General features: G+C 49.1%; 1 protein-coding gene across 1 annotated transcript in view; it reads right to left on the bottom strand.

The window, feature by feature from the left end:
• Positions 1 to 10842, bottom strand: part of LOC146175130 (uncharacterized) — a 144979-nt gene extending 134137 nt beyond the window's left edge. Inside the window, exon 1 of the mRNA XM_084585528.1 lies at positions 10600 to 10842. Coding sequence (XP_084441654.1) covers positions 10600 to 10842 — 243 coding nt within the window. The remainder of the gene's footprint in view (positions 1 to 10599) is intronic.
• Between the last annotated feature and the right edge of the window lie 5431 nt (positions 10843 to 16273).

Here is a 16273-nt window from a genome sequence, read left to right as displayed (position 1 = left end):
GATTCCCATTTTCAGTCTATGATAAATGAATCGCTACCCACCAACGACCGCCGAATATTGATGCAGGTTCTTATGAAACATGCGGACGTGTTCGACTTTGCTCGAGATCAGCCACCACCGATTCCGCATTCCCTCATCCATCACATGATCGACACTGGATCTGCACACCCGATTAAATAGACACCATACCGTGTTTCACCTTCAGAACGTAAGATAATTGACGAACAGGTCCGTGATATGATGCAAAGAGGAATCATTCAGGAATCATCTAGCCCATGGGCCGCCCCTGTGATTCTCGTGAAAAAAGAAAGATGGCACCTGGGGATTTTATGTCGACTATCGCCGCCTCAATACCGTCACCGAGAAGGATGTTTACCCGCTCCCGCGTGTTGATGATGCCATTGACTGCCTCCGTTCAGCTTTCTACTTTTCATCTGTTGATTTACGGTCCGTATACTGGCAGATGCCGATGCATCCGAAAGACAAGGAGAAGACGGCATTCGTGACTCCCGATAGGTTATATGAATTTAATGTGAGGCCTTTCGGCCTATACAACGCTCCGGCTACCTTTGAAAGATTTATCAACACTCTTTTGCGTGGACTGAAGTGGCAAATTTGCAATGGGTTACCTAGATGACGTAGTGATTTTCGGGAGGACCTTCGCCGAGCATAACAGCCGTTTAGCTGTGGTCCTTAACTACATGGAGAAAGCGGGTCTAAGAAGTGCCGCTTTGGTGAACGCCAGATCGTTGTGCTTCGGCGTTTGGTTGACGAAGACGGTGTTAGGCCTGACCCACAGAAGATTGAAGCTGTCAGCTGCGTCAAAGAGCCCAAGTTTGTGAAAGAACTCAGGAGGTTTCTGGGACTTTGCTCTTACTTTTGACGCTTCATCCCTAAGTTTGCTGACGTAGCCTACCTCCTCACATGCCTCTTGCAGAAAGATATTCCTTTCAAATGGACTCCTGAATGCAATTCTGCGTTTCGCCAGCTCAAGTTTCTTCTTACCTCGCGGCAAATACTGCGTCATTTCAGCCCAACAGCTCCCACTGAACTCCAGACTGACGCAAGTGGCATCGGCGTGGGTGCTGTGCTCATACAACGGCATGACGGACACCAACACGTTGTCGCTTACGCAAGTCGCACCCTTAGCAAGTCTGAACGCAACTATACCGTGACGGAGCAAGAGTGCCTTGCCATCTTTTTTGGCGTACAGCGGTTTCGCTCGTACCTTTATGGATGTTCCTTTACAGTCATCACCGATCATCATTCGATTTGCTTGCTGGTGAATCTACGCGACCCTTGGGGTCGGTAGGCCCGCTGGGCATTACGCCTTCAGGAGTTCAACTTTACAGTGTCGTACAAAAGTGGCCGTCAACACGCTGACGCTGACTGCCTCTCGCGGCTCCCTCTCGCAACTACCCTCTGCGATGACAACTTTGACGACTATCTTGCCGCCGTTTCCATGCAATTTCCAAATCTTGCCACTTTCCAGCCAGAACAACGAAAAGATCAGACTTGGTATCACTTTTTTGAAAAGGTCATGATCCCGCATCTGCGAATCCTTTCTGCATTCGCGATGGTTTGCTGTATCAAAAATGTACTCGTCTGGCGGTGCACGCTTTCTAATAGTCGTTCCGGCTAGCCTCTGCTCCTCTGTTCTACACTCTATGCACGATGACGTTACAGCTGGACACTTGGGGATTTCCAGGACTCTTACGCCCGTTAAGGAACGTTTCTACTGGCCAAATATGCGTCGAACGACTCAGCGGTACGTGGACGCCTGCGTGCAGTGCCAGCGGTTCAAGCTCCCCACGACTTCTCCACAGGGCGACTTATATCCGGTGACACCACCGACAACACTATATGAGCAAGTGGGTGCTGACCGCATAGGCCCGTTTCCCCGCTCGTCCAAAGGCAATCACAGGGTCATCGTATGCGTTGATCATCTCACGCGTTACGGTGAAACTGCCGCCATCCCTTCCGCCACCACCGCTGACGTCTCGTTCTTTCTTCTTCACGCTGTCGTACTCCGTCATGGGCCTCCTCGTGTAATTATCAGTGACCGAGGCCGCCAGTTTACGGCAGATGTTGTGGAGCAGCTACTGCGCTATTGTACTTGTCAGTTGCGTCACTCTACGCCGTACCATCCCCAGACAAATGACCTCGTCGAACGTACAAACCGGACGCTGATGAACATGCTTGCGATGTGTGTTGACTCGCGGCACAAGAACTGGGATGACGTGCTTCCTTTCATTACTTACGCGTATAACACCTCGAAGCATGAGACAACTTCCTATAGTCCATTTTTCCTCCTCTACGCCCGTACGCTTCGACGTTCTCTTCACACCATTTTGCCGTTCTCTCTCGACACCGAGCCGTCTGTTTCGAGCACCCTCAGCCGCGCTGAAGAGGCTCGTCGGGTAGCCCGATTACGCACTCTGGCCTCGCAGGACCGCTCAAAGCAGCGCTACGATCGTCGGCATCAGGATGTCTCCTACCTTCCCGGCGACTTAGTGTGGCTCTGGGCACCTCTCCGCAAGCGTTGTTTGTCCCAGAAGCTGTTGTCGCACTGCACAGGCCCATTTATTGTGCTCAAACGCATTAATTATTTGAACTACGTCGTGTCTCGCCAATGTTCCCAAGGTCGCCCCTTTCGGAAAACACAGGTAGTTCACGTCGTAAGAATGAAGCGCTGCCACTCTCGCTCGGGACTCTCACTGACAGCCCAGGGGCTTCGTCTGCGAAGAGGGAAATGTCAGGCATGCGAACAGAAGAGAACAGGAAGTGCAAAAAGAGGCTCTCCGGAATGGAAGTGGAAGAAGAGGAAGCTCACTATATCTTGGTTAGCACATCAGGCTAAGGGGTAGAACCAATTTGTAAAAAAACCTTAACAATATATATATATATATATATATATATATATATATATATATATATATATAAATATAGACTTGCCTAGATTTTCCGAAATCGAGAAAAAACTGCTCTCGGCGGCGTGCACAATTTTCGCAGAAGAGAGTCGAAAAGCTATTTTGACATTGTGTGACATCTGTCGGGCAGCGAGGCAAGCGCGCCAAGGGCTGGGATGCAGCTTGTCTCACTGCTCGACAGATGACGTATCATGTCAAAATAGCTCCAGCCTTCGACACTTTACGCCGCCTTTTTGTTTCCCCTCCCATTCTACGCCACTTTGATCCCACTGCGCCTGCGGAGATCCACACTGATGCCAGCGGTATTGGGCTTGGTGCCGTCCTTACCCAACGTAAGCCTGGTTACAGCGAGTATGTTGTGGCGTACGCCAGCCGAACATTGACGAAAGCAGAATCTAATTATTCAGTCACAGAAAGGGAATGCTTGGCCATTATTTGGGCCATCGGAAAATTTCGTCCCTATGTGTATGGCCGACCGTTTTACGTTGTGACCGATCACCACCCTTTGTGCTGGCTTGCCTCTCTGAAAGACCCATCCGGTCGCCTTGCTCGCTGGGCTCTCCGTCTCCAGGAGTTTGACAATCATGTCATTTATCGATCAGGCCTGAAGCATACAATCGCGGATGCTCTGTCCCGCTCGCCATTGCCTGGAGATACTTCGTCTGACCATGTCTGTGCCTACAATTTGTCGACTCTTGCCACTATCGACATGGCTACCAAGCAGCGGAATGACCCCTGGATCAATGCACTTTTGGATTTTCTCTCAAGTCCTACTCCCAGTCATTCATCCAAAGCGCTCCTCCGCCAAGCCCACCACTTCTCCATTCGTGACGGTCTTCTCTATCGCTGCAATTATTTGCTTGATGGACGGAAGTGCCTTCTAGTCATCTCGCGTCATCTCCGTGCCGACATTTGTGCTGCGTACCATGGTGACCCACAATGTGCTCACGGTGGCGTATTGAAAACCTACACGCGCCTACGTCTGCCATTTTACTGGCGTGGAATGTACCGCTTTGTACGACATTTCGTGCGCGCTTGCAAGTCTTGTCAACGCCGAAAAACTCCTCAGAAGTCCCCTGTTTCGTTGCAGCCGTTAGCCTGCCCTGCTCGTCCGTTTGACCGCGTTGGCATAGATCTCTATGGCCCTCCTCCTACTACTCCTGCTGGAAACCGGTGGATTATCGTGGCAGTAGACCATCTTACTTGCTACACTGAAACATCACCGTTACCCTCTGCCTCCGCAAGAAACATTGCTTTGTTCCTTCTCAACAATTTGATTCTTTGCCACGCGACTCCGAAGGAACTGCTCAGTGACCGCGGACGCGTTTTCTTGTCCGACGCTCTCGAGGCCCTACTGAAAGAATGCCGCATCATTCATCGGACCGCTACTTCTTACCACCCTCAGACGAATGGTCTGACAGAACGCTTCAACCGTACTCTGAGTGACATGCTGGCCATGTACGTCAACGACGCTCATTCCAACTGGGACCACGTTCTTCCCTTCGTAACCTACGCGTACAACACTGCGATACAGACTACTACTGGATTCTCTCCATTCTTTCTTCTTTACGGGCGCGAGCCAACCTGCACATTCTTGAGGAAGAATGAATTCGAAATGACGTGAGCGGTGATTACACAGTGACTGTAGAATTATAAAATCATGCGTAATATTTGAAATTCTCGCTTTAAAATGGGAGCGGCAGGCCTTTGCTTCATAACATTTGTCTTTTTTACTTAAGCGCACTAGTGTAGCATGGTCAATACTTGTCCTTTCACGCCTATTTGTAACATTTTGTAGCGGAATATTCACTAGGGACACCAGTCGCGGTGGGTGCCTGAAAGAGCGCCAACTCGAGCCTCTCCATTGAAGCGGGAGGATGACATAGAATCAGCCTGTCATCACATTTGAATTGCCGTTAACCCTATGTGACCGACAGGAGCTGCCATTTCGGGTTGCTCCTTCCTTAAGGGAGGGTGATATCAGAATCAGCCTGCAAGAACCTTATGTTAAAAAAGCGCTAGAAACACGCAGAGGTTCAAAGACAAACATACATTTCTGTCCGTGTTTCTACCGTTGTTTTAACATAATGTCCAACCCACTAGCCCAACAAGCCACTCTGCCAGAACCCTTCGCATTCATGCTACCCCTAGGACACGCAGGCATGTCCATACGTCTTCGTTAAAGCGGGACTTTATATGTTGTCTGGTAGCTTGCGCTCTCTCGTTATGCCCTTAAGGCTCAGCTTCAGTGTCCCAGATAATATAGCGCACTGCACTAATAGGGCATGATAGGCGAGTAATGCATCAGTCAAAAAAAAGCTTCCGTTTCCATCCAGGTTTAATCAAAGCTAAAACACAGATATTTTAATAAATCTCAGATAATTTAATAATTTTAGTAATAATATACAGTGCTGAAATAAGTATGGAAATTGTATAAATCCGCTGCTTTTATATCTGCTCTAGTATTCGACATTTATTTCTGTAAGGATTTTGAGAATACGCAAACTGTGTTCTTTTTCTAGATCTTCTAATACATTACAAGTGCGCCCTCACAAGAAATATCGCCAAATGTTGGCAAATTCTCTACTCTCAAATACACAAAAATACCTCTCAGTTGGTTACAGTGCAGGAAACGTAATTTCAGGGCATTGCCCGTTTGACTTGGGTGGTGGTGGTGGTGAAAACTTTAATATTATATACATATACAAAAAGGTAGTATATTGACAGTCGCTAGATGGGATGCCTATACAGGCAATCCATGGAGTTCGCTGCACCACCGGCGCGCTGCCTCAAGTGAGCAGCAAACTGACAGGGTCATCTCCCAGATCTCTCGGGTGAGGTAGGGGGATAGAAGGTAGGGATAGGTTCTTCTAGCAGGCTCATACCAAGCGGTAGGTGTCAGACCCCTCCCCAAAGGGCGAGCGCCGCCCATCAAATTGAGGATGAACATGTTTAAGAGTCACCCGCTCTTTGGCCTTCGCCAGCCATTTGCACCGGGTTGGAAGAATTTGGGGTATCTTTTTTTTCCTTTCCCATAGCTCCTTAAACGCGTAAGCTTGATCAAAATCGCCATACTTGTCCGCGGCGGACCTCGCGGGAATTACCCGGAGAGAAAGCGAGAAGGGTCGGAAGGGTTTGAAGGGGAGACATTGGGACATTTCTCAGTTGTGAGTTAGGTGCGTCGGACGTTTATTCGGGGTAAAAGGCGGTGACTCGACACTCCCTTTTAAGGCGCGTGTGCAGCACCTCCACCTGATCTCACACGGTATCACAATGCCGTAGGAACAATCTATGAGAGTAGAATTTCAGTGAAATAAGCTCTGCCTTGGGCTGACTTGCGACCGCTAAAGAACTAAGCAATTCGGCTGCGGCGATATCAACAAGAGTGCATGCCGGACTGTGCTCTTTGAAGGACCGTTGCTCTCGTCAGCGCTCAATGAAAGCTCTGCGAAGAAGCTACCAGATAAAGATGAAAAAGGTGATTAGAACGTCAGCCAGCAAAATTGTGGAAAGAGACGCAAGTTCCTGGAACCATTCTACACACCTCTCAGCTCATCTTTTGAGGGTAAGAAAGTGACAAAGCAGCACCTCGTAACAACAAGCATCAAAGAACAAGGGTATAACATCGTTCTGTGCACTACGATCAAAGTGAATAGGCCCCGTACTGGCGGCTGTTGGAGGAGAACAAAGTAAGATTTCAATAGTTCTGGCAAGCAAATAATTGCCGCCGCCGTCTGATAGACGTTGAAGTGTTTTAGTGATTACAGCATAATTTCATCAATGGATGTGTGTACACTAGACATTTCTTTATTCACCTTTTTGAATTGGCCTCAAACAACTAATTCTACCCTTTTCTTCAGGCACCGCAATCATCACTTTCAACAATCGGCATTGAGGCATTTATGAGGCATCGGAGAACATGGAGTTCATCACTCCCTAAATATTCGAGGCATGATCCATCGTAAGCTTATTTGGCATAGATCTCATCGAGACATATTGTTTCGTACCACCCGCATGTATATTGGACGAGTGGCTGCCAATATACATACCCCTCTCTAAAGCGAATTGTGACCATTTTGAACTCCTAAAAGTAGCAGGTGCGATTACTACGTTGTAGTGGGAGTAGTCGTAAGTCCTAATCACCAAACACCACCCCGGTCTCTCCACCATCACTTTCAAAGGGCTACATTTGTGCTGAATGACGTTTACAACAGTACCGGATGTGGCGTTTTTCGAGCACTATAATGCGGAGCCGAAACTAAGTGTATATATTTGCGTTGTTTTGATCCATGCATGCCTCTTTTGGGGGGGATGGGCCTAGGTTGGGCTTAGGGTTGGCGCCGTCTCGGCGGCGTCAACTAACTTAAGATGGGCCTTAGGATTGCCGTCACTTTGGGTGGCATCATACGACCTAAGGTGGACTTAAGGTTATCTCCATCTTTGATGGTATCACGTGATCTAGGTTCGCCATCTTGTGTGGCTACGGTAGCAATCCACCATGGTGAGCACTATTTCGGACAGAGAAATCGTAACTCAAGCCCTTGATGGTCACGTGAGAGACTCGGACAAACAGAGGCGAAATCGCCAAACGTGAGAAGTAAGAGCTGAGGCTGTAAAAAACTGCTACATTGGGGTGACTGCTACCCCTCCGTGTGAAAGGGTGATTCTATACTCCATGTTTCAATTAATCAAAGCATACATATTTAAAAGCATTATGCATGCATGGGTGCTAAGCTTCCAGTTATGATAAAACAGATTCAACTGACTTTATTTATTGATTCATTTATTTTAATTATTTAAACATACTTCTAGACTCGCATTTAAGGCCATTGCAGGAAAGGTGCACAAAATAAATTGAAACAAATAGCATTCAAACAGGCGTGGACTTATGTTCACAAAATCAACCAAAGCGATACATATATCCACTCTCTATTCATTATTCAAGCGCTAAACAAGGAGGAATGGGTGGTATGGTTTAACATGCAGCAAAATGAAAAAAAAAAAATAAGTAGTGACGGAAGCCACTGACATCTATCGAAAGTAACAAGAATCGAGAAAAAAAAGACAAGAAACAGATAAGTGAATCAGATGTGAATCAGGCTACCTTTACAACAAAATGGTACAGAGCACTACATGGCTTTGTTTGATAGAGTAGCGACGAAACGAGCCGAACTGTTCCACTCACGGTTGGCTTGTGGGAAAAACGAGTGCCTGAATATATCGTTGTAAATCTATATTCAGTTTAGTGTTTACCGTATTTTGTCCTTGTACGGCATATAACTGACGGTACTAAGTACTCACTGGTGTCGGTTTTCATGCGGACGTTAAGGAGAAGAAAAAGAAACTTAAGACGGCATATTCTGGTGCAATTTTGAATAGTCGGAAGATCAGGTTGTTTTAATAATACTGTAGGGAAGTAAATTCGGTGATATTTGTTGAAAATAAATCTCGCTGCTTTTCTTTGTAAGCTTTCCAATTTTTCAATGTACTGTCTACGGAAGGGGAACCGACATACTATTCCATATTCGAGTATAGTGCGAACAAGTGAGGTGTGTGCCAGGCGTTTGGTGTTAACTGATGTAGATCTAAGCGAGCGCTTGAGTGAGTACAAAGCTGCCAGGTCTTAATTAGTAATTTATGTTACCTGTTTTTTTTCCATTCTAGATCTGATGTAAAAACTATTCCTAATATTCACCTTTGTTAACATTTGTCCATGAAGAAAATATTGCAAGTTCACTGCGGCTTTTTATTCGTTACAGCAATGCTACCCACTTCTCCACTTGTCTATCTTTCAACCTATTCAACCACACATTCAGCCAACCATTCATCTGCGTGCTCGCTAATGCGTACATCTATTTTCCCGTAAATCTAAAATACATATTCCCATCCATATTTGCCCCATCCTACTGACCATCTTACCATTCTGTCATCAAAACAGCCATGCATGGATCCGTTTGTCCGACTGTTTTTTGTATCCATCCAGACATCCTGCCATCCGTCCATTAATATGTCCATCCAACCATTTTTTCCTACATTCATCTATTAATGCCGCCATAAATATTTGGCAGCAGAAAGTAATGGTGCTTCAGTTTTTGGAACATTTTTTCGCCCCCTGAATATTTCGAATGGGCCTAGCGTGAAGATGACTTTGCAGTTTATGCACAATACGTGAACGTATCGGCGATGCTGTTGGATTTATTACTAATGGCGCTAGCTTTAAAATATTGTAACAGTTGTTACACAGAAGCAACTACTGTGGCCGCTCAGCGAGAGCACCTGGACAGCTGAACCAGCGAACGAGGGTAACAGCAACGGGGCCCACACTTCAACGTCGTCTACTTGTTCCCATTGCGCTCCCTCTTCTTCTAGCTTTAATGCACGTGTCACTGCCCCCTCCTCCGGAGCATCGCCCCGATTCGGTGTTACCGTCAGACAGAAGAGCGGGGAGAAAAGGCGTTCAAGAGTTACACCACTAGTCTAGCATCACGGAATAGACTACATGCAGCCTGAAAGTCAGTCGGGGGTTCGCTCGTAGTGTGGCTTCATTTGCACCACATGCACAACGTCACTGCGCTCGCTGTTTGTGAGGAATGAGCCGGCGAGGCTGGTGCAGCTTTATACGTTACGTCGCTGAGGCGGCGGACAACAAGGTAAGGGCCGAAGTAGCGGCGCAGTAACTTTTCAGACAGCCCGCGGCGACAAACGGGCGTCCAGATTCACACATAGTCTCCCAGGTTGCAGCTAACATACCGACGTTCAAGGTTGTAGCGGTCAGCATCTATCTGCTGCTGGCGGTGAATACGCTGTCTGGCCAGTTGCCGCGCTTCTTCCATGCGCTGAACATAAGGGGCGATATCGACGTCAAGTTCAGTCTCACGATACATTAGTGGTGCGGGGAGTCTACTTCAATTAGACTCAACTACACTCTGTCAGGGAGGTCCACCCGCGACACATTAGTGGTGCGGGAGAGATCCCACTTAGGATCTCAATCTACTCTGTCAGGGAGGTTCACAGGTAGCATAGCGTCTAGGGGGGTGGTTACCTGGTGACCGAAGCCTAAATCAAACGGAGTGAACCGCGTTGTTTCTCGTTGCGGGGTATTATACGCGAATGTCGCGTATGGAAGAATTTGGTCCCATGTTTTCTGCTCGACATCAGCATACAAGGAAAGCATGCCAGTCAAGGTCCTGTTAAGGCGTTCCACCAAGCCATTTGTCTGTGGTTGGTAGGCTGTTGTTCGTCTACGGCTGGTGTGCGTGAGCTTCAGTACAGCCTGAATGAAGCGAGCCGTAAATGCAGCTCCACGGTCGGTAACTAGAGCCGCAGGAGCGCTTTGACGCAGGACGATGTTGTGGACAAAGAATTCGGCGACTTCAGCAGCAGTACCGCTTGCAAGTGACGCATTTTCAGCGCACCGTGTCAAGCAATCCGTCTCGACCACAATCCACTGTTTTCCAGTGGACGACATCGGAAAAGAGACGAGTAGGTCTATGCCAATTGGCTGAAAAGGGGTGTTTGGGAGTGCTATAGGCTGCAGAAAGCCAGTTGATCACAGAGGAAGAGATTTGCGCCATTGGTAATCACGGCATGTTGTTACGTATATACGCACAGATGGTAGTAAATTGGGCCAGTAGTACTTCAGCCAAACCTTTGCCAGTGTGCGACTGACCCCCAAGTGGCTGGTGGATGGTTCATCATGACAAGCGCTCAAGATTTCGGGCCGCAACTGGGATGGCTCAAAAAGCAGGAACGTCTCCTTGGTGCTGTCAAAGTTGCGCTTGTAGAGCACTCCACACCGCAGAGCGAAAGACCGCAGCCCACGACGAAACAAATGAGGTACACTAGCATTAACACCCTCCAGGTACTGAATCAGTGGTGACAACTCAGAGTCGGTCCGTTGAAGCTGCGCCATACGTGAGATGCTAACGGCACAAAGGATAGGGCAATCTTCGGTGATGTCTTGCGTAGCCGAATCCATGGGCGCTCGTGATAAACAGTTTGCGTCTTGGGGCTGCCGGCCCGACTTATAGACGACTGTCATGTCGTACTCCTGTAACCGGAGGCTCCACTTGGCCAATCGCCCAGAAAGATCTTTAATGCTGGCTAGCCAGCATAGCGCGTGATGATCACTGACAACACGAAAGGGTCACCCGTAGATGTACGGTCGGAACTGACTCAGAGCCCATATGACGGCAAGACACGTTTTCTGTCGTCGAATAGTTCCTTTCCTAACGAGAAGTGTACGGTTCGAGTAGGCGACGACTCATTCTGCACCATCGTGCCATTGTAGAGTATCGCTCCGAGGCCGACATTGCTGGCGTCCGTGTGGATATCTGTGCTTGCTTTCTCGTCAAAATGAGCTAGTATCGGTGGACTTTGCAGGCGACGATGGAGTTCCTTGAAGGCTTCGTCTTGGACACTCCCCCATAAAAAGGGTGTGTTACCTCGAGTCAAGGCTGTTAATGGCTCAGGCGAGAAAACGTGGGAGGACCTTCTTGTCGGTTGGGTGTGGGAAACTGTAGACGGCGGAAGTCTTGTCGGTGTCTGGGAGAACACCTTTTGCGCTGACCACATCTCCCAAAAAAAAAAGAGCTCCTCGAAAGCGTACCCTATTGCAAAAACCAGCATCTCCAGTGCGAAACCAGTAAGATTTTTGCGCTGGTTTTGCACTGGATCTGCTGGGCACACTAGAGGTCTGCGATATTCACTGGAGCAGTAACGGGAAGACACTGGCTGCACTGGTGCGATGGGAGAAAAAGGCTGGGGCTAGCCTTTTGACGCTGGGTGTGTCGCTGGCATCCGCGATGCACTGGGAGAAGCGCTGTATGTGCGCTGGGGCCTCACTGGTCCCAGTGCCTCAGTAGAGCCGGTGCGGCCTGCGGCGTCAGCCGGAGTAGCATCCCTCAGGGGCCAACAGGGCAACAGCATACTCGCAGTCGACCATCGGGGCGCATATGAAAAATATGGTTCAAGCAGGCGTTTTTTGCTGCGAAGTCGTTGCGCATTTGTAAGAAAACAAAGGCAGTATCTTTTTTCAAGAGTTTCCATGTTTCGATAGGTCGTTTCGATCATTTCGAGAGAGACCCCGACCGCCGCGCCTCCATCTCATGACGCACTGACGATTAACGCACAACTAAAGCTGGAATTGAATAATGTGGGCTACCATACGTAACCAACTCTACAGCTGATCTTATGAGCACCCTAACACAATGATTAATGCCAAAATGTTCAATGCGGGCTCAATCGCAGACGAGCGTAGCCTGCACCACGGCCCAGTATAAACAGCAGAAAGAAAAACTAAAACAAGGAAGAGAGTAGTTTAGCGAGCTATGGGCCCATGAGAGAAAAAACTACATACAGCGCTTGTAATGCATAATATTTGGCGTGTTTCTCAACCTTTTGCGCTCTTTCTTACTCTGCGTATGAAGCAGCCGAGCACTTGGTCATCGCAACGCTTCCCGCATTGTTTACATACAAATAAGGTTTAGTTACAAGCAATATAGGGTCATCGCTGCGGCGCTTGCCAGTATTGAAGCTTGGTCGCACTTTTTTCCTTGAAGGTTTGTACTAAAGCTCCGTGTTCAGCGAAAACACGCCCACGGTAGCAGACCACCACCGAAGAGCCGGCGTTGGTAAATTTGCCAGCGATGTCAAACTTTACATGTTAAAATGATTCCAGTGCACAAAATAGCGCGCATAGGCACCCACACCCAGAATATTAGTTGCAAGTCGTGAGAGCAGACAGCAAGCTCCAATGATCAAGAAGTTGTAATTGTTAGAGTGGTAGCAACGGCCTGCCGACTGCAAAACATAAGTCCCAACCTTATAAATGCGGATCATGGCATAAAGTGCAGAAATCTGTTAAGGAAATCCAATTCTCGGCGTGGCCGAGTGGTTAGCGCGCTGTGTTAATGATTGATATGTGCCCAGAGAATGAGTTCGAGGCGCGCTTGATGCTCAAATTTTTTTTCTGACTTTTGTTTTAGTTTTTTATGTACCTAACTTCTTTCGTTACTTTTTAATGTTGATCCCACGCCTTTTTTTCTCCGGGCGAACAGTGCCGCCAGTGCGGAGCGTACCAGTATGCCGCGCCCCAGTATGCCACGTCCAGTATGCCGCGTCCCAGTGCGCCCAGTTTCCAGCGTCATACTGGGACTATAATCAGGTATGGCGATGGGGCGCTGGGACCCAGTGGCACTGGTTTTTGCAATAGGGTAATGACAATTTTCGTGCTTGATAGTTAATTGCGCAGACTGGAGAGCTTGAAGGACAATGCACACTCGCTGCAAGTGTTGTTCGAAACTAGACAAAACGATGACCACGTCGTCCAGGTACACAAGACATGACTGCCACTTCAGACCAGATAAAACAGTGTCCATCATGCGTTGAAGCGTAGCCAGCGCAGAGCGAAGCCCCAACAGGAGGATCTTAAATTCGTACAGACCGTCGGGCGTCACGAAAGCTTTTTTCTCGCGGTCTCGCTCGTCCACCTCGATCTGCAAATATCCGCTTTTCAGATCTAAGGAAGAGAAGAACCTGGCGTCTCGGAGTCGGTCAAGCGCATCATCGATCCTGGGGACTGGGTACATGTCCTTTTTGGTAACATGATTCTGTTTCCTGTAATCAACGCAGAATCTTAACATATTGACTTTCTTTCTCACCAAGCTAACCGGCGATGCCCACGGAGTAGTTCACGGCTGTATAACATCGTCTGCAAGCATTTAATCGACTTGCGTTCTATAGCCTCCCGCTCTTTAGGCGAAACACGGTATGGACGCTGACAAACTGGTGTCGTGGCCGAATCGATGACGATGCGATGCTTGGTTAGCGGCGTACGTCCGACCTTGGAGCTCGTCGGGAAGCAATCTTTAAAATCAAGTAGCAAGGATGACCGAAGGTTCTTCTCATGAGGTGACAAACCCGGGTTGATTTTATCTTTCTGAAGGGCGTTGCGTGGTCGGCATCGTCGAGAAGATTCATATCCACGGGGCACAGATTCGGCAACCCATCTACATCGTGGAGGAAGGCGACAGCTGTTCCCTTCGCGAGGTGCTGAATTTTATTGGTGAAATTTGTCAGAACAACTGTCGCACAGCCGTCATTCAGGCTTACAAGATCGCGCGCAATTGCCATTCCCCTCTCGAGCAACAGCGAAGCGTTACTGTCCGCAATACCTTCGTAGTCGTGAAATCAGTCATTCCCCACTAACACCAATACACTGGACCGTGGTGGCAGCATTACGTCCTCTTCGACAATATGCAGAACGTTAACTCCTGAGCCTTTTGTGCCACTGTGCGCCACGGCTTGCTTTGCCGAAAATGTGTCTCGCGCCTCGTGTAGCTCGATCACAGCGCCGTTTGCCTGTAGAAAGTCGAGGCACAGGATCAACTCTCTGGAACACCCGCGTAAGACGACGAATTGCCCGACGTAGACGAATCCACGGATGCTGATTCGGACTGTGCGCGTTCCGGCTGGGCTAATGAGGTGACCTCGAGCCGTGCGAATGCTAGGGCCCAACCATGGCATCAAAACTTTGCTCAAGGCCTGGGCAAGGGCACGGCTCATCACTGAATAATCTGCACCAGTATCAAGTAAAGCGACAGCGTCAGTACCGTCAATTGTCCCACACAAATCTGAGGTATAGCACGTCGGATGTTGTCGCTACCATGCCCCTGTGAGAAATCAGCGTTTCGGAGTATCGGCGGCGGAGGATCTTCGGTTTTCCCGACAGCAGCGGCCTTGCCTCCGGAGGCCGCTGTAAGTAGTTTTCCCGAAGTCGGCTGGAAGAACGCAGCTCAGGATAGCCGGCGTCTCGGCGAGGACTTGGGGAACGGTAACGCCGAGAAGACGAGGATCTAGAGTCATAGCGGATCGTATCTTCCAGGCCTCTGACGAGCTAACAGGTGAGATTGATCTTAAAGCAGCGCGAAAACAAAGGACTAAAAGTAACAGGAGACGACACAAGCGCTTGTGTCGTCTCCTGTTCCTTTTAGTCCTGTGTTTTCGCGCTGCTTCAAGATGAATCCAATCCAACTCGCCCAGTTCTCTATACTTGTGTAACAGGTGAGCTTCGATTTCGAATGGTCGTTCGCCGTTCCATGTGCAAGGATTGTCGGGTGCGAAACAACGCAGGCCAACTCGGCGATAGGTTAGGCCCTGTAATGATGACCAGCCTCACCACAGTGGTAGCAGAGGTGCCGCCGGTCTGGTGCACACATTTCAGTGGCCGCTAATAAGATGGTCGAGCAGGCACCCGGGAAAAACCAGACTGCTGCTCTGCTTGAGTCGTGGAATTGACGGTACTGACGTCGTAGCGAGGCGCTGGGGCCCGGCAGAGGACAGATGCACAGGTATGTATGCCCTCAATCTGGCTAGGACCCTCAGGGAGTTGTTGCTGCGCTGCTAGGCGCACCTCGTCCCGGACGACTTCCGACAGCGATGTAATAGAAGGCGCGCTGGAAGGCAGCTGCAGGGCTTGTAGTTCCTCTCTAACGATCGACCTAATTAGGTCACGTAAAGTGGCCACATTGCTCCCTAGCGACACCGAAGAAACAGCGGCGCCAGGCGTGCTCTCATGCCGAACGTACTGCCGGGCTCGTTGCGAGCACCATGCGCATTGATAGCCTTGTCATAAACGACGAAGACATACATGGAGCCGAACTTGGATACATCGCTCCATAACGACACCGAAGAAACAGCGGTGCCAAGCTCGCTCTCATGCTGATTGTATTCGCGGGCTCGTTGCGAGAGCCATGCTCATTGATAGCCTCGTCATAAACGACAAAGACATACATGGAGCCCAACTTGGCCACATCGCTCCCTAGCGACACCGAAGAAACAGCGGTGCCAAGCGCGCTCTCATGCTGATTGTATTTCCGGGCTCGTTGCGAGCACCATGCTCATTGATAGCCTCGTCATAAACGACAGAGACATACATGGAGCCTAACTTGGCCACATCGCACCCTAGCGACACCGAAGAAACAGCGGCGCCAGGCGTGCTGTCATGTCGATCGTACTACCGGGCTCGTTGCGAGCACCATGCGCATTGATAGCCTTGTCATAAACGACGAACACATACATGGAGCCGAACTTGGCCATATTGCTCCCTAGTGACACCGAAGAAACAGCGGCGCAAAGCGTGCTCTCACGCTGATTGTGTTGCCGGGCTCATTGCGAGCACCATGCGCATTCATAGCCTCATCATAAACGACAAAGACATACATGGAGCCGAACTTGGCCACATCGCTCCCTAGCGACACCGAAGAAACAGCGGTGCCAAGCGCGCTCTCATGCTGATTGTATTGCCGGACTCATTGCGAGCACCATGCTTATTGATAGCCTCG

The sequence above is a fragment of the Amblyomma maculatum genome, chromosome 11, assembly GCF_055883805.1.
Source record: "Amblyomma maculatum isolate TAMU_Amacu chromosome 11, ASM5588380v1, whole genome shotgun sequence".
In the NCBI taxonomy this organism is placed as follows: Eukaryota; Metazoa; Arthropoda; class Arachnida; order Ixodida; family Ixodidae; genus Amblyomma; species Amblyomma maculatum.
Note: the sequence above shows the minus strand (reverse complement) of the source record. Positions and strands in the feature narration are given on the sequence as shown.